We start from the raw sequence: 17691 nt of genomic DNA, 5'->3' as shown, positions 1-17691 counted from the left end.
CATTTGTCTCTACTCTTTATTGGGTCTTTATTGGGTCTGTCCTTGTTTTGCCTCTTGCCCTTTGCATTACGAATCCTTGGCCGGGATGGACCATTTACAGCCGTTCGCCTTTCCCCGTTTCTCAGGTCAGTGCTTTGTGCAGACTGCAGGGGAGGCCCTGCTTGCCAGCCCTCTGTTCAGGAGATCTTTCTTCCAGGGCTTCCCTTTGGCTCCCTTGGGTCCTCATGGTTGTACCAAGAGGATCGGTCCGGTTCGTACTTGTGCTAAATGCCAGTCCAGAGCCGAAGACGAAACTTGCGCCGCTTGATCGGCCGTCATATACCTTTATCGATCACGATGATGATTTGACCTCCAAGAGGATCAAAGATGTCAATGCTCGCAAAGCCATCCGCTCTCATGTCATGCGCCATGTGCGCCGACGTGAGAGACTTGCAGGGTTGAAACGAACCTCCAGACGTGCGCAACATGATGCTTCGCAGGTTGTTGAGGACGAGAATGAGCAGAGATTGGTGGTAAGGTCTCAGTCCCAGTCCTCTGCCTCTCCTCCGGTCCTAGGCCCGGGTAATTTCCGCTATTCTTTGGCTCAAAGAGGACGTCCAGCAAGATGGTGTGCTGGCTATCCTTTGCCACTTCACTCAAATCCTAACCCTCCCACCTCATGGTTCCTCGATCCGTTCTCCACCCTACCAGGCACCGGTGAGCTTCCGTTGATGGTTGCTCACTTGATGTATTACTGTAAGACATGCCCTTTCCTCGACTTCCTTTGTCTCTAGCATGTTCATTGTCTCAAAATTCCATGAGCCTCGCAGACATGGAGCTGACAGTAGAATGAAGGGAAAACAATATTTGTCCCCATGACATTCCCCAACACGAGCAACAGTTCAACACAAGAAATGGAGCTCATGGTGCGGTCCTCATTCTCGGATAAGGGCAGCTTCTTTGGGTTAATGAGCATGTGCGCTGCACATCGAGCCGTTCTCGCGAGCCAGCATACGATTATCTTCAACTCAGATGACCAAAATCAGGCCCTTGACTCTGACTATTGTATGATGAGGGCAATGTCTATTGGAGAAATGAATACGAAAATGCAAGATCCGAATCGCAGACTTAGTGACGAGGCATTTGATACTATCATCAACCTCCTGACTGGCGCGGTATGGCATGACACTGAAACTCCATTGCGTGGGTTTTCTAATGATCTGCAGCTTATCATCGGCGAATTTGAAGAAGCTCATATTCATCTCAAAGGACTCAAACGTATGGTTGAGCTGCGAGGTGGAATAACAGATGACAGCATCCGTTCGTCTTCGATGTTGTCTGCTATCATTACGTGCGTGTCTCCAATTGATTTGATCCTTCTCTATTCCATGCTCACTTTGGAAATCTTAGCACCGACATCAAAGCCGCGTCTGGCTTAATGATCAAGCCTGTCTTTCCCTTGACGTGGGATGCCCAGCCCGTTCCGTCGGATATTCAGCAACGCATTAGGCCACAAGCTTCCTCTCCTCTCAATAATCTTGGATCGGGCTTTTTCGCCAATTCCTTGATCAGTCCACCCTTGCGACAGATTTTGTATGTGCTACGAGATATGGTTTACTTCAGCACCGTGAATCAGATGACACCTGCAATTATTCAACCCATTGATCAGGACTTTTTTCGAGTCCTTAACTGCGAAGCAGAGCATCAACTGCTCAGCTACATCTATACAGATGACTCTCCCAATCCAGGGTTAATACTTCACCCTATTGAAGCCGTCACCAGAGTGGCTTCTATCTGTTTTCTTAACCATTTTCTGATTGTTTCACCGTCATCGTCTGGCTTAGGCCGAGCACTTACGAGACACCTCACAATGGCAGTGGAGAACTGTAAATTATCTCTCCTGCAGGGATTATCCAATGAGAACTTTGGTCTGTATGCTTGGGCACTCTTTGTCGGAGCTCAGGGCTCTCAAGGCCAGACTAAGCGAGCTTGGTTTGTGGAGCGTTTAGCCCACGTTGCGATGGTATGTGGGTGGCAATCGTGGGAACAAGTCTCGAAAGTTATGGCCAATTATCTATTTGTAATGACGTTGGATGGCTTGAGTTGGCGATCTATATGGGACGAAGTAATGACTGGGTTTGTGATTTCCGAAGCGGACGAACTGGAATGTCTTTTTGAACGAGATGCACTCGTCAACTAGCTCTTGGTGTGAGTTGTAATATAGAGCAGTGTCAGTCTAGTCTTGGAATAACTTAATCAACCGTACAAAAATGGGGAAATGCCAGCTATTGAACTAAATCTGATATGTTTTTGGGTGCATGAGTAACACATATATATCACGACCATTCCTGTAGAAGAGCCAAAAGAAAAAGTCCAAAGAGAAGTTGCAAAAGACCAATTCAGTTATTTGATGTGAGTCAAAAGAAGGCATCTCGGCCCCTGAGAGCCACATATACTACAATTGACCTGATGGTTTTACTGTGTATTTCCCCAAGTTCACCTGGGCAGGCCCGACTGATGCTTAGTAATCACATTTGAGGCCATTTGGAGCTCCGAAGCTCCAACAATCCACACTTCACTCCAGAACATCCCCACGCCAAACAAGAACCGGCGACCTCTCACCACTCTATCTGCCGTCGCGGCAATGGCCCAATACTACCCCCAACAACAAGGCTACGCCCCCCAAGGCGCCGCTCAGAATCTCCAGTTCTTCCCCTCGTCCTACTCCTCAGTTTCCGGCCACACAACCCCATCACAAGCAACCTATGGCAGCGGCTTCGGCGGTGCCCCCAATCCTTCCGCGCAGGCTTACCCGGCTGCTGCTGGGTATGGCGGCTTTGGATCCCCGGCGGCGGGCGTCAGCGGACGCATGGGCGAACAGGGCGGCCTGAGGACGGGCTGGTTGGCTGCGTTTGGGACGGAGGGGTATGATGGCGAGCCGCCCTTATTGGAGGAATTGGGTGTTAATTTTGAGCATATTCGCACGAAGGTGAGTTGTATCTTTGGTCGTTCTTGGAGGGTGTTGGTTCAGGAGACGTGGGGTGGATTGTTTACCCCGGGATTTTCTTATTCGATTCCTTCATGGCTGTTCTTTAGATAGAATAGGACAGACTCCGTGCACCCGTTTATTGGGATGGCCCTGCTAACACCACTGCGATATATAGACTTTGACTGTGTTGAATCCCTTCGCCTCGATCGATAACCACCTCATGGACGACAGCGACCTCTACGGTGCCTTGCTCTACATCGTCCTATACGGAACTTTCCTCCTACTTTCTGGAAAGGTCTTCTACGGATACATCTACGGCGTGGCCGTCTTCGGCACTGTCGCCCTCCACCTCATCCTCAGCCTCATGTCACCAGCCCTAGATACGGCTACCACCGCCAACGCCGCAGACCCTACAAACTACAACCCTCACCACAAACCCTCCATGTCTAACGCCTCAGCGGTTGGCCACTTCTCGGCTACTCTGACCTTCCCTCGCTCCGCTAGCGTTCTCGGCTACTGTTTCCTTCCCCTGGTACTTACCAGTCTGATTGGTATTCTCCTTCCTATGGATACGCTGTTCGGCTATCTCTTGACGACGGCTGCTGTTGGTTGGTGCACGTACAGCTCGTCGGGTATGTTCTGTTCTGTGGCGCGCATGAGTGGCATGAGAGGCCTGGTGGCGTATCCGTTGGCTTTGTTCTATGTTGTCTTCGGCATTATGGGCATTTTCTCTTCCCGTGGTACGGGCTCGTTGGCCGCTAAAACGGGTGCTGCTTGAACAAAAGGCAATTTTCAGGAGGGATATGAGTCCTCTCTATAGTGCTATTGTTCCACTGGCCTGCAAAATTATGTCTGTAGGTTAGTGGGTGCAAAGTTGTGGTCTTGCTCGGACCTGGCTTTGCTTTAAATCATGAATATTATGAAATTTTCAGCTTTTTATGTATCATTATGCGTTAATAGATTCAATCATTTATTTACTCCAGCCCTATGCCATGCGGATCCTCCTTGAATGCGATGCAAATGAACTGCGTTCTAAATAACTCAAAACACAAGTCTTGACAGATTTAGCTTTGCGTTGGAGCCCATTTCGACAACCATTCTCTCGTCTTTTCCAAATCGCCACTTGCAGCCTCAGCTCCTGCAATACACCATGCAAGGTCATATCCTTTGCTCTCAAGGCCCGCACTTTCAGCAGCAATTAATTCAGCTAGTGTCCGACGATGTTGACTTGTCTCATCGGCACAGAAATAGAAGGGTGCAGTGTTTGGCACATCGGGCTTAGTATTGAGAGCTTCAACAAGCGGACGCGTCGCTTTCATGATATCGGCCACCGCCATGGTGACCGGAGGGCTGGAGGCATCTTGCTTTTTCTCTTTGGCGGTCTTGCAGTACTCATTTTGACACCAGGCCTTTCCGCAGCCAGTCATCATCTGAGACAGGTATTTGCGTTCAATGCGGCGGCGCAGGGCTTTACCTTCGGGGTCGTGGGTGTCCACATATAAAGGTCCAAAGCAGAAGTTGCACAAACCCAGAGAGTCGTTTCCTGCATTATTCAAGGTACGACCACAATTTTGATTTAAGCATATGCGAGGGGCGGGGCGAGATAGACGCTCTAGTTCGTGATGACGGAGGTGGGTGTTCATGTCGCGGAGTCGGATTATCTTGTTGCAAAGATGGCATTCGGTGGTGCGTCCTCCGTCCACCAGTTCATGGGGTGTAAGGCCAGAAAGCATTACCTCGGGATCGTGAAATTCAGGATCGGAATCCCCTTTCTGTGGTACGAGAAGGTGACAAAATTGACAGAGAATCAATTTTCCAGGGCAGTCGCTAGTGCGATGCTGGGCAAGAGCTGGGAGACCCTCGAGGGCCAATTCACAGTCGGGACACTGGTGGATTTCATGGAAAGTAGTGTCATGCTTTTCTTTGCTCGGCGTATCGTTGCCATGGCTGGAGTCGTTAGGACAATGCCAGTGATTTTGCCATTCTGGAGATCGTTTTTGAAACACGTTCTGACACTGTGGACAGAGAATGTTATTACGAAAACAGAAGTTTTCGTGCAGAACCAGTGTCCGCTCAGGAACCCATTGCAGGCAGTTCTTGCACTGCACATCGCCAGACTCGTGAGTATCCTCTCCCTGTTCCAATGAATCAGAAACATCAGATGGGTTCACAGTAATGCGGATCTGATACTGCGAAGGCGACTTTTCCGGCAACTTGGAAGATTCGTCGTTTGCAGAATCGGCATGAACTGCGATATAGAGAGCCTCAGCGCCTTCCAAAGCCACATTCGTGGGCCTAAGCAAAAACTTCTTGGGCGATTGGCTCGAGAAATCACCCCACACATGCATATCTGCCCTTGGGCGACCTTGCTGGCGTGGGGCAAAAGGACTAGCAAAGATACTTAAGTCTGGATCATCCGTGTTTACCTCGACCTGGATGATATCCTCCCGGTTCCATTCTCGAAGCTCATAATCCACGCATTCCCCAGGCAAGACTTGGGCTGTTACATCCTCTCCTAGGCTGAGAACACCACCGATAGAACTGCCACTGCTCGTACCCGGCGCGCGCGCGGACTTTTCCAGCCTTTTCTGCAACGTTTCCCGAGCTTGTTCTTCCGATAGGGCCACGATATCAACCTCGAGATCTGTGTCTACAACACAGATTCCTTCGCCTTCGGGAAAAACTTTGTCGACCAAGAACCTGAAGGACTCGCTTCGCGTCCCCGGCACCGTCAAAAGCTCGCCAGTCGTCAGAGTCGTGAAATTGTCCCGCAGATATCTTTCCAGCAAAGCCTTCCAGTCTTCTGGGTCATATCCAGCTTCCAGCGGGCGGAGACGGACGTATGTGCCTTTGGGTAACTGCTTCGCATGCACGGTGACAGCGGGGCCGGCTCGCGGAGGGGCTGCGTTGCTTCCCGGAGAGGTGGGAATATGTGACTCCCCGTCTATGTTTAAGAATTCTTCATCCTTGATATCAAGCGAGTCCCGCAGCAGTGCACTTAGTGCGACCTCGTTTTCTTCGGCCGAAAATTCGCGGATGCCGGCGTAGATGAAGCGACCATTCTGAGGGTTAACGATTCGGAATGTCAATGGGTGTGGGAGCTGCTGCTGACGTTGCTCTACTTGCTGACGAGCAAGCGATTCGGCAGCGAAGGTGTGGTGGTTGAATGGGTCGAATGTCGAAGTATGCGCTCGATTATTGCCGGGAACAGCTTGAAGCGGGGCGGCAGCCAGGAGCTGTTCGAGTGCAGATTGCGGCAAGGTGATCTTGTCGCCCGGTAATCTAGGGGCGCGATCTGGCGGCGCGACCAGAAGCTGAGACGACCAGACTAGATCCATGATGAGGATTTACAAGAGGCGCGGAAGTGGGCTTTGATATCGGAAAGCGGAGAGCAGATAAGTTGATAAGCAATTCTGGAAGACTCCACGCGTATACTTCGACTGCAGTTCCACCTCCAACTCTCTGTTTCTATATATAATTGGATTATTAAAAAATTTAATCATATTGAGAACTAGAATAACTTATGGGATATCTGATTAATAAATGTCACCTCGCATGCGGTGGCGAGAACTGGTATTACACCAGTCACACTGCAGCAGGTTAGTCAAAACCATGGAATTAGGGCTAGAGACACTTACTAGGGTGGACGAGCATCCTTCGTTGTGCTGAATACAATAGTCCCCTGAACAACCTTGGCAAGTATGTTGGCACTCTAATTTGCAAGAAGCGCACTGTGAAGGTCAGAACAGTCAGAACAGCCACAGGGTCTATTAGAAGGCGTGAACCTACTGTTGGGCCACACTCCCAGCAATCCTTGCTCACACCTCGCTCTTGTAGCTCACTGTCATGTTGGTCCGAGCGAAGGGCTGTCTGATGCGGTGACAAGCTTACTCGTACACGTTGTGGATTTGGCAGACAGTTGCCACAGAACCACTTGTTGCACCGATGACACCAGCGGTTGGTGAGGCAGTCTGCACACCGAGCAATGAGAACTGGATGCTCCCCCGGAATCAACTCAGGGCGCTTTGCTGCAGCAACAGTAGATGAGTGCAGTGGCGGAGGACTCAGCAACGGGAATTGCACATCTGGGGCTTGACCCCAGATAGCCGGACCCTCGGGGGAACTGTGGCACCCATCACAGCCGCGGGGCCCGAGAGCTACGGTGGCCACTGCGGGTCCGAGCAACGGCGCCTCCACTGGCGAGTTCTCACCTGAAAACAGATTGGCATCGTGTCTCGGGCCGCGACAGAGGGCGGCATCGAAAGTGATGATATTTTCGCATTTTTGAAGCACTTGGGCCCAGCCATCCTCCAGGCTATGTTTGAACAGCTTGCCTGTTGGGCTATACCACTCGTTTTGTTGCCGCTCTATAGCAGGCTTTGAAGCGTCCTGATCAGACTCTGAGCGAGTCTGGCTGGGGCTACGTGTTCCGACACGGGATCCCCACCAATCACGATATCGGGGTCGTGCAACCGGTCGCGGAGCTGCATGCATTGGCGAGAAATGATAGATGCCCTTGATCCTTGGTGAATTTGCAGGACGTGTAGGCCGAACTGCATGTTGAATAATCTGCATGAGTTTGCGCTCATTGAGATGCCGACACTCGCGAATGGATAGAATATTCACGTTGAAGCGGTCATCCCGGAAGATTTCCTCCACAAGATCTGCAGGTACTGAGAGACCATCCAAGATGAGGGTACGCACATCTCGTAGGATGCCTCTGCGCTCCAGACTGCTGAAAATGCGCTTTAATGGAGCCGCATAGACCTCATCCTCCGTTTGAGAATCGTTCTCCTCAGGCGTAACATTCAAAAGTTCAGCCCCCGGCAGTTTGATAGATCAAGATGACGGAAGACATATGGAGTCTGAGTGATGACTTTGTGTAGGCGACTGGACGTTGAGTCCAATGCCATCAAAGAGGAAACTGACAGATAAGGAGCCATTTGGTCCAGGATCAAATTATTGCTCAGCAAATCCTCCAGGGAGGTTGATCGAGGCGCAGGCATCAGTTGCACCGGGACCTGTTCCACCGGCAGTTCGCACACCACCGGCTCCAAGCCTAGCTCCTTCAAGGTCAATCGGCGAGCGCCATAGAAATCGGGGGCACGGCCAATGAGGTCCTGCCTGTAGGCGGTCATGGCCCCAACCGCGACCTCATCACTGAGGAATCCAAATGGTGAGACACTGGGTTGGATCTCCTGGAGAGCCGCTCTGGCTTTCACCAGCTCACTCTCCAAGAGATTGATTGTAGATTGAAGGACGACAGGCATCGCTTGGGTTCTTTTCGGGTCAATGGCAAGGGCTATAGAAGACCACAAATCGGACATAGTCCGGATATCAAGATCTATACTCCCAGGAAAAAGGTAAAATCCAGTGAAGGTGGGGAATGGAAGGTTAAATATGGGGGGAAGGAAGGGGGGATCGGGTAAATAAGAGTGAGAGTGACAGAGTCCGAGTCAGATTCAGCAAGTATAACGTGGAGAACGGAAGACGAGATCCGGGGCGATATGAGTAAATGATTCTTGTCAACACCAGTTGGCCCAACAAGGACTGTCGGTCAGCGGAAGAGCCAAATGCAGCAGGTCCGTGATACTAGACAGGAGAGCCAGTAGAGGTTATACCTTCTCGAACCCAACTTTAAGTTAATGTTTAATTATTCCGATTCATTATTTTTGGTTATTTCTTATCCATTATTCACTATGCAAGGGAGAAAAGCATTGCACACCAGAAAAGGAACCATCTGATCAAGTCCTGGGTACATAGTTCAAGTATGGGGGGACCCTCAGTGGATCCGGTACCCGGGACCAGGGGCTCAGGTACCTCCATATCTGAACGTTGGGAAATGATCCACCGGTCACGCGCATCTTCCCAAAGGGGCTAAGTTGTACAGAACAGGAAACAGGCAATACTCTGGAGGGAACAAGGTATTAGGGTATTTGGGTATTAGACTATTAACTCAGGGTAATAGGGTAATAGGTCATACTATACAGCCACTGGATAACTCACCTTATGGTGTATCATCTTCGTTGTGGATTACACATTCCACTCCAACTAACTTATCCTTTCTCCCAGGACAAAAAAGGAGTCTGCCAAGACCAATAGCCAATCCTGGCGGACTGCGATTTCCGCGCCAAGCGAATGCTGGTTCCCTGTCTCCCTGAGGATCGACACGGTCCGCAACATCATTGCCAAGCCTTCTATCGAGGCTGAGTTACTCCGTACTGGATATGCCATTGAACATACGGTAGACCGATGGATCTGCCAAGTCTTACGCGTGTAGATTGCTTCATCCCTGTCTCGTTTTTCCCAGGGAAAGGGAAAATTAAAGCAAAAGCAATGATCCAAGAGCCAAGTGGAGGGCCCCGATACATCATACAATACAGTAGGCCCCAAGATTGATTGGCCCGTCTAAGGATGTACAGTAGTGCTTTCTGGAGCATGCTGCCAAGGTCGGTAATTATACCTCTAACTCCGGACACCCGAATGGAATTTGGACACGTCGTCACACAATGCATTGAAGGTTGGGGCGAGAATGATCAGGGTAGGATTAGAACTAGTGATACAAAGTCGTTGATCAGATCCACCCCGCTGCGAGGCTTCTCTACTTCCATAGCTTCGACACCGCAACCTCCTTGTCGTCGTGCTTGTTGAGAATCTTGGCGGTGGCCAGATCGAAGTCCTCTTGTGTGACATGTACCCGACGCTCGCGCAATGCATACATGCCTGCTTCGGTGCAGACACCCTTGAGCTCGGCGCCAGAGCACCCATTCATCTTCTCGGCAATCTTGGTCAAGTTGATACCACGGGTCAGGTTCATCGAGCGGGAGTGAATCCGCAGAATGTCGGCACGAGCTTCGACCCTAAAGAGAAAAGCAAAAGATATTAGCATCAGCGTGGACTGCAAGGGATGGGGACTAACGATGGTGGGGGGAATTCGATCTTCCGGTCGATACGCCCAGGCCGAAGCAGGGCGGGATCGAGAATGTCCAGTCGGTTGGTAGCCATGATAATCTTAATGTTCTTCGTGGGTTCGAATCCGTCCAACTGGTTCAACAACTCCAGCATAGTACGCTGAACTTCAGAATCACCACCGCCTGCTGAGTCTATCCGGCTGGAACCGATACTGTCGATTTCATCCATGAAGATGATACTAGGTGCGTGCTCTCGTGCCATGACGAACAGTTCACGAACCATTCGGCTACCTTCACCAATGTACTTCTGCACTAGTTCTGAACCGCTCACTCGGATGAAGCGACAGTCAGTGTGGTGAGCGACTGCTCGAGCGAGCAGGGTCTTTCCGGTTCCTGGTGGACCGTAGAGCAGGACACCCTTCGGTTGTGCGATACCCAAAGACTCGAACAACTCGGGGTGCTTGAGACCTAGCTCAATGACTTCCTTGATTTCCTTGATCTGCTGATCCAGACCACCAATCATGTCGTACGTACTGTCGGGGACCTTCTCAACCATCATGAGTGAGACCAGGGGATCGACCGAGGAAGGCAGCATCTTTTCCAACTTGTAGGAATCAGACAGAAGGGCGACTCGCTTGCCCACAGTAAGCTTGCTAATATCCACACCGTCGGAGATATCCACCACTGCAAGTAGACGGTAGTATTAGTATCAGGCTGTTCATCAATGACAATGACGTGAGATCTTACCATATTTTCCCTCGGGGTGTACCTTGACCAAAACCTTTTTGGTGCTCATCACTTTGACCACTTCACCAACGTACGAGCCGGGCTGTTGCAGCAACCCAAGCTCCTCACGCAGTAGACGCACTCTAGAGTTGTAGTCATTGCGCTGGGCTTCTAATCGTCGTAGAACAGCTTGGCCCTGAATGATCTCGAGCTTCATGCCCTCGATCTTGTTGCGATAGTAGTTGTCCAAAGCCATGATGGCGAACGGGTTGATGACGCTGTGGGGACTCAAGGGCTTGCCCGTCTTCCACGGAGCGAATGCAGTAAAGGAAAATACCTTTCGTGATCTGCCAAGGAGATAGTTTATCGAGGGTGCGTCGCGGGGGGAGGATGGCTTGGTTCAAAGACGAAGACGTTGAAGCTGGGGTTTGGAGAGCTGGGCAGTCCAGCTGTCCGTGAAGCTGCGCCTGTTCGCCGCGGCTGACTAAGACACAACAGTCCTCAAAATCCAGGCATCCACATGCAAACACAACAGAGACAAACTCAGCAAACGAGACAAACAGCTGACTCGACCCACGGTTGAGAGCTCTGTATCGGCTGAGTCATCTGTCGATCTGATTGGGCGCGGAGCTGCCTGATGATCGGGTCATCTGCGAGAGAAAGTAGGAAAGCGCAAAGAAGCCAACGGTCAAAGAGCCATTTTCGTCTTCTTATTACTCCCGGGCTCTGTCCTACCTGGCCCTGAATCTGTATGCATCTCAGCTAATGGAACTTGGATCTTGCGACTTTTGTCTTTCTATTAGATTTACTTGAACGATGTCACTGGAGGTACCCAGCGTTTAGTCCATTTTTGTTCTTGTTTTCGGCACCGCAACTTTTGGTGTCCTTGTGAATTTGTCCTTGCTTGTTGCCTGTGGTTCTGCCAAGTTGCTTGGCCATGGCGGATAAAGGGAACAACGACTCTTCCGAGTCGCGACCATCTGCAACGACATCTGCAGCGATGGGAAGTGAGACCCCTACCTCCGGGGCGCCTCCAATGAAATCCTCTGCATCTGGCCGGAGAGCATACGGTGTGTTTGACTTGGTGTAACTGTAACCTGCAGCCATGATTTATACTAATCCCATATTTGCAGGTACACTCAACTCGTCTTCACTCGAATCACCAAATCCAGAGGCGCGTCTCGATGACGGCCAGGAAGAAACGATGAGTCGCGTATTTACAAACCAGTCGTCTGCCGACCCCGATAGACCCCGCAAGCCATCGGTCTCGCGCCGCATGTCTTCCAAGCGTCAAATCCCTCACAAGGGACAGGAATTCTCGACGGACGATGATGTCACCGAGGTTCAACAATATATGGCCATGAAGGGCCCCGGCATGCAAACGTCCCCTAGAATACGACCGTTGCGAACACAAAGTTCAACCCTCAGGCGACGTCCCAGTGCTCGGCCCAGTCCCCTTGCTAGAGGGGAGTCTGAGATCTATAATCCTGATGATAGCGGGTTGCCCGATCCTGACTTGGATATCGACGACGAAATACCTTCATTTAACCAGGCGGATGAGAATATCGAGACGGAAAGTGATGAGACCGAGGACACAGACACCCTGGAGGATGACGAAGACGCTGCCAGTGACGCAGAGAGCTTCACCCTCAAAGATCGCCAGCAGGCCATCAACGAAACGCACCCATTCGGTATCAGGATCTGGAAGCCTGCGCTGTATAAAAAGAGTCGTTCAGTGGAGAAGACCGCTGAGGGAGATATCCATTCTTCCCCAGGTGGCCGTGTTAGTAGCATCCTGTTCTTGACCAACCTGTTATGGTCTTTGTTCTTTGGCTGGTGGCTTGCCCTAATTGCTTTGCTTGCCGCGGTCGCATGCTTTCTCTTTGCCTATTCGTCGAGTGCCATGGCATATGGGAGAGTATTTGCGGGCCTTTCACGATATCTACTCTATCCCTTCGGGTCGTTTGTCCTTTTAGAAACCGACGAACACTATGCCGAAGAAGACGAAGGCGAGGGCCGCAGTATCAGCGAATATGAGCAATGGCAGAATGGCGATCTAGAACATGGCCGTCTGTTCTTCGGGCCTCGCAGGGATCGATCGCTCGTGGGCAGACGCAGGAATAGCATTGATTCAGCTGGCGAACAAGACAGTCTACTTGGACGACCTCAACGCGGACAGCAGGATGAATCTCAGCTGGCTCACTCCAAACGCCGTCTTTTCGGGCGTGGCGAATGGACCCTGGGTCGGGTCGTGTTTTTTGTCTTCTTTTATTTCCTTGTCGGACCACTGATGCTTCTGGTATCGCTCACATGTTGGCTCCTGGTTTTCTGGATTCCCATGGGACGTGTCACGCTCACTTTGGTGAGCCACCTACGCAGGCACCCTTTGGCGCTGTCCTTCCATTCCGATACCACCTATGCTAGATTGAGCACTACTTCGTCCTCTTCGATCCTGCTTTGTACCTACCGAGCGGCAGGGACCAGGTACTGGAAGTACACTGTTGATGGAACGAACATCTTCCTGATCAACTTGCTTGGCGTGGTTGTCTTTGTCATCGTTGACTATTTCCTCCTTGGGAAGTTCTTGGGCTTGAAGACCTGGATCACGCATCCAGGGCTGATATTCACTCTGGCTCTGCTTTCCATTATCCCTCTGGCCTACTTCATTGGGCAAGCCGTCGCCTCGATCTCTGCTCAGTCTTCGATGGGTCTAGGTGCTGCCATCAACGCCTTCTTCTCCACTGTTGTAGAGGTGTATCTGTATTGTGTTGCCTTGACCGAGGGAAAAGCACAGCTTGTGGAGGGAAGCATTATCGGTAGTATTTTTGCTGGCATTTTGTTCCTCCCTGGCTTGTCCATGTGCTTCGGTGCTATCAAGCGGAAGACTCAACGGTTCAATGTGAAATCGGCCGGTGTCACCTCGACTATGCTGTTGTTCGCGGTGATCGCTGCCTTTGGGCCCACTCTTTTCTATCAAGTCTATGGTAGTGTGAGTTTTGACTTCCTATCTTCAAACGAGAATAAACTGACAGTTGTATAGCACGAATTGAATTGTCACTCGTGTGTTAACTCCATCGATTCGGATAGCCGAGATTGTCGCCGCTGTTATTTCTCTCAAACGGCGGCCATTAACGACCAGTTCTTCCAAAAAGCCGTTCAACCATATGCCTGGTTTGCGGCTGTCTTCCTTTTCCTGTCGTACATCATCGGTCTATGGTTCACTCTCAGAACCCATGCCGCTCTCATTTGGGCAACTGAAATGGAAGAGAAGAAACATGCTCAGGCTACCCTCGAATCATCCTTTTATGAGCCAAGGCATCTCCTCTTCCCGGGTGATCAGCCCGAGGCATCCGGTGCAATTTCTGGAAGTAAGGATTCAATTCGTGAATCTCAGTTGTACAAGCGAATTTTGGGCCAATCCTTGAGACATTACGGGTTGGAGGACAATGGCACAGGCAACTGGGAGCCGGCGGACGGTGAAGCAAGAGCTGGAACCAGAAATAACAATGTGCACTTGGTACCACCACGGTCTAGCGGCGAGGAGAACGTCGACCCAAAGGCTATCGGTGGTCTGTCTAGAGAAGACAACGAACGTCTGGTACGCCAAGTTACCGAAGTAGCTGCAACGGCTGCGGCAGTGGCTGCGCGGGATGCAACCAGAAGCCGCAAGCCCCCGGGTCAGAGTTCTGCCAACCGACAGGCTGGTCGTGCAGCAGCGGAACAGCCACGAACCCCTGGAGAAGAGCTTGAGGATATAGGTGTGAATGTGGAAGCTGCCCAGGCTGGTGGGGGACATGATGCACCCAATTGGAGCAAAGCGAAGAGTTCTATCATTCTCCTTGGAGCAACTTTCCTCTATGCGGTTATCGCTGAAATCCTCGTCAATACAGTTGATGTTGTCTTGGAGAGTGTGGATATTGACGAGAAGTTCCTCGGTATCACTCTTTTCGCTTTGGTCCCTAACACCACAGAGTTCTTGGTATGTTGTTGTCTCTTATATTCGTGATCATTAAACTGACTGAAGGTCAGAATGCCATCTCCTTTGCCATGAATGGCAACATCGCGTTGTCTATGGAAATCGGTTCAGCCTATGCACTGCAAGTCTGTCTGCTGCAGGTGCCCGCTGTGGTTCTTTTTAGTGCGGTCTATGGAAGCACGTTGGATCCATCTGAGCTTGTTAGCCACTCATTCAAGTAAGATTAACTTTCTTGTTTCCCGCTTCTGTCTTACTTACCTAACCTTGTTCCAACAGTCTGATCTTCCCTCAATGGGACATGATCACCGTTATTCTGTGCGTATTCCTGTTGTCATATGTCTATGGCGAAGGAAAGAGCAACTATTTCAAGGGTTCCATTCTCGTCCTCACCTACTTCGTCGTTGTTCTTGGCTTCTACATGTCAGGTTACGTCAATATGGATAGCATGGGCGTGGATCGGTTTGATACTCTCGCTCTGGGCAGCACAAGCGGCGTCGAGAAGTTCTACACCATTGGGCGAACAAGAGGCGGGGAAGCCTATTAATTATAGTACATATCGATGGTGATTTTTTGATCAAAACACCATCGAGGTCTGTCCTGATTCGATTTAGCATAGCGCTTTTGATATTGCCTCTTCCTGTCATTTTCCAGTATGACCCCCGGGCCATTTTACATGTGATGATGTGAATTATTTATGCAGGTCATTCATTACCTTAGATATCACGTTGACATGTATTACTATTTCGAAATTGTATCCGAAAGTTTTATCCAACAAATTGATCTTGCAGTAATGACTGACATCCGAAATCCCAGCACATAACAACTCGCTTTTTTCTGCGTCTTAATGAAAGAATCTTCATGCCCTCGATATATGAGTTTAGGCGGACTTCCAGGCACCCACAGCGTCATCGACCATCTCACGATACTTCTGCTGCTTGAAGCACTGCTCCAAGAAAACCTCATACTTGACTCGGAGCAAGGCTTTCTCATTTGCATCTGCCGTTGGCAACACCTTCTTTCCGGGCTTGCTCATCCGGTTCATGATGTCCCACAGATCCTCGGTCTTACCCTGAGAATCAGCGCTAGCGGCCTTAGCACCCAGCATGGCGGCACCATGGCACACCGCAGCGTGAATGTAGCGAGGAATCAGCACGGGCATGTCACAGGCTGATGCAACAAGGTTGACTAGAATGTCGTTTTGGCATTGCGAACCTGACATGAACACTGAGGTGATCCGGTGGCCTGACTTGTTCATTGTCTCGACAATCTGCTTTGTTTGCAGCGCGATGAACTCAAGCGTGGCGTAGTAGTAGATTGCAAGACCGTCTACTGATTTGTCGCTGGTTAGGCCGAAAATTGATCCTGTCATGTTTGGATCGGCAATGGGCGAACGGTTACCCCATAGATCGCCGTAAAAGAAGAAGTGTCGCCCGAGATATGATACTCCTGGAGCACCTTGGTCGTGTGCCATTTCTTTCAAGTGCTCGTTCAAATATTCATAGATGTTTGCATGGTATGATTCGGCAATTGAGTGGGCTTGTTGGAAGGCCGGGTGAGTTTCAATGACATGCTTGAGTAGTTCGCCTGTGGCTGATTGTCCACCCTCTGCCATCCAGTATCCTGGAAGGATCGTATCCCGGTACGGACCCCAAACACCGTCTACGAAGACGGGGTCCGGAGACATAGCAAGATGGCAGGTCGAGGTGCCTGCTACAGCCGCGAGACGTGAAAAGGCCTCGGATCTGTCGAGCTTTGGGACGTCCGTGGGCGATTTGCCTGACCCTAGATCGACCTTTGATCCAACAGTACCAATCCAGCCGGCGTAAGCATCAATTACACCGCTGCCAATGGCAATGCCGGCTGGCAGGCCTAATTCGGCGGCAGCCTTATCACACAGAGTGCCAACCAGCTCACCAGCACTCAGATAATCGCCATTCTGTTCAAGGTTAGGTCAGTAGTTAGTTTCTTATCAATTAGGGAAGGCTCACCACCCCGTCAACTCCGCCCATGCGTTTGAAATCGTCCTTGGTCAAGTCGCCCAATCCAATGTCATTCAGGAAATCTTCTTGCCATCCCTTGACACTGCCATCGACACCCACAGGCACATATCCCTGCTTGCAGACCACGCTGCAGAAGCTTCGCTTCTCGTTACCTGTAGCAATGTGTGTGAGCGCATCACCAAGATCATAGAACTTGCATCTTTCGAACAGCTCCGCTGGCATATGGTTCTTCAGCCAAAGGACCTTGGGGATCTCCATTTCAATGGACATCTTGCCACCCACATAACGCAGAAGGTTATGATTGGTAGCGTTGATCTTGGCCGCTTCCTCGACGGGGCGGTGATCCAGCCACAAGATCACGTTGCGGTCCGAGTCGAAGTTCGGACCGGTGACTGAGATTGGTTCGTCCGTGTCATTAGAGAACACAGATAAGGAGCATGTTGCATCAAATCCAATACCCCGTACAGTGTCCGGGTTGATATTGTGCTGGCTCACCGCACGCTGAACAGCAATACAGATGCAACGCCAGATATCCGACGTCGATTGTTCCTAGACAGCCAGTCAGCTTTGGCGTGTCATTCGGGGCGGGGAAGGGGGAGATTGAACGAATTCCCTACATAGTAACCATGTTCTGGTTGCCAAAGGCCAATGTTTTCTGAGGCTAACCCCACAATATCACCCTTGGCATCGATGATACAGGCACGAGCACTGCCAGTTCCGACATCAATGCCAATATAGTGATCGAGATGGACATCCAGATCCTCTCGGGGGTCCGTGGAAGCTTTCCTGGAGGCTTGCACGGATGCACGACGGTAGGGCAGCGAGGCCATTTTGTCTGTACTTCGGGCACTAAGCTCGTATTGTAACCGCGAGGGTCTAAAGGAAGGGTGCTCGAACTATCTGAGCTCAAAATTTCACCTTTCTTGTGAGCTTTCGACTCTCAAGATATAGAAGAAAGAAAGAGGGGAATTGGAATATGACATCGATTTGCCTCACATTTCCTGTGCGGTGACGGAGCTCTGCTGACCGATTCGGGGGCTACTTGAAGGTACCAGTGTGGTCCGCCACCGCCCGCTGTGGGAGAGGTACTCTCATGTACCATAATCCCCC

At 50.7% G+C, this 17691-nt stretch overlaps 7 protein-coding genes across 7 annotated transcripts; 3 read left to right on the top strand and 4 right to left on the bottom strand.

Annotated features, from left to right (window-relative positions):
* Positions 1-85: 85 nt before the first annotated feature.
* Positions 86-2179, top strand: N7511_002852 (uncharacterized protein; the record flags this gene model as incomplete). Its single annotated transcript, XM_057125277.1, has 5 exons — positions 86-125; positions 181-735; positions 835-1154; positions 1206-1330; positions 1390-2179. The coding sequence occupies 5 exons, from the start codon at positions 86-88 to the stop codon at positions 2177-2179; spliced, it is 1830 nt and encodes a 609-aa protein (XP_056987436.1).
* Positions 2180-2623: 444 nt separating this feature from the next.
* Positions 2624-3746, top strand: N7511_002851 (transporter YIP1; the record flags this gene model as incomplete). Its single annotated transcript, XM_057125276.1, has 2 exons — positions 2624-2968; positions 3144-3746. The coding sequence occupies 2 exons, from the start codon at positions 2624-2626 to the stop codon at positions 3744-3746; spliced, it is 948 nt and encodes a 315-aa protein (XP_056987435.1).
* Positions 3747-4032: 286 nt separating this feature from the next.
* On the bottom strand, positions 4033-6306 carry N7511_002850 (putative ubiquitin fusion degradation protein (Ufd1); the record flags this gene model as incomplete). Its single annotated transcript, XM_057125275.1, has 1 exon — positions 4033-6306. The coding sequence occupies one exon, from the start codon at positions 6304-6306 to the stop codon at positions 4033-4035; it is 2274 nt and encodes a 757-aa protein (XP_056987434.1).
* Positions 6307-6504: 198 nt separating this feature from the next.
* On the bottom strand, positions 6505-8295 carry N7511_002849 (uncharacterized protein; the record flags this gene model as incomplete). The annotated part of the gene is made up of 4 exons (XM_057125274.1): positions 6505-6558; positions 6607-6699; positions 6758-7762; positions 7825-8295. 4 exons carry the CDS (start codon positions 8293-8295, stop codon positions 6505-6507), a joined length of 1623 nt encoding a protein of 540 aa, XP_056987433.1.
* A 1274-nt stretch (positions 8296-9569) lies between these two features.
* N7511_002848 (proteasome regulatory particle base subunit RPT6) lies at positions 9570-10861 on the bottom strand (the record flags this gene model as incomplete). The annotated part of the gene is made up of 3 exons (XM_057125273.1): positions 9570-9828; positions 9888-10563; positions 10627-10861. The coding sequence occupies 3 exons, from the start codon at positions 10859-10861 to the stop codon at positions 9570-9572; spliced, it is 1170 nt and encodes a 389-aa protein (XP_056987432.1).
* Positions 10862-11533: 672 nt separating this feature from the next.
* On the top strand, positions 11534-15125 carry N7511_002847 (calcium/hydrogen antiporter; the record flags this gene model as incomplete). The annotated part of the gene is made up of 5 exons (XM_057125272.1): positions 11534-11675; positions 11739-13594; positions 13646-14584; positions 14635-14798; positions 14858-15125. Coding segments are annotated over 5 exons (3369 nt in total), but the record flags the coding sequence as incomplete, so codon positions are not given.
* A 333-nt stretch (positions 15126-15458) lies between these two features.
* N7511_002846 (FGGY-family carbohydrate kinase) lies at positions 15459-17411 on the bottom strand (the record flags this gene model as incomplete). Its single annotated transcript, XM_057125271.1, has 3 exons — positions 15459-16517; positions 16570-17130; positions 17199-17411. The coding sequence occupies 3 exons, from the start codon at positions 17409-17411 to the stop codon at positions 15459-15461; spliced, it is 1833 nt and encodes a 610-aa protein (XP_056987430.1).
* Positions 17412-17691: the final 280 nt, after the last annotated feature.

Source organism: Penicillium nucicola (genome assembly GCF_028828085.1).
Source record: "Penicillium nucicola strain IBT 29836 chromosome Unknown utg000002l, whole genome shotgun sequence".
In the NCBI taxonomy this organism is placed as follows: domain Eukaryota; kingdom Fungi; phylum Ascomycota; class Eurotiomycetes; order Eurotiales; family Aspergillaceae; genus Penicillium; species Penicillium nucicola.
This window is presented reverse-complemented; position numbering and strand designations above follow the sequence as displayed.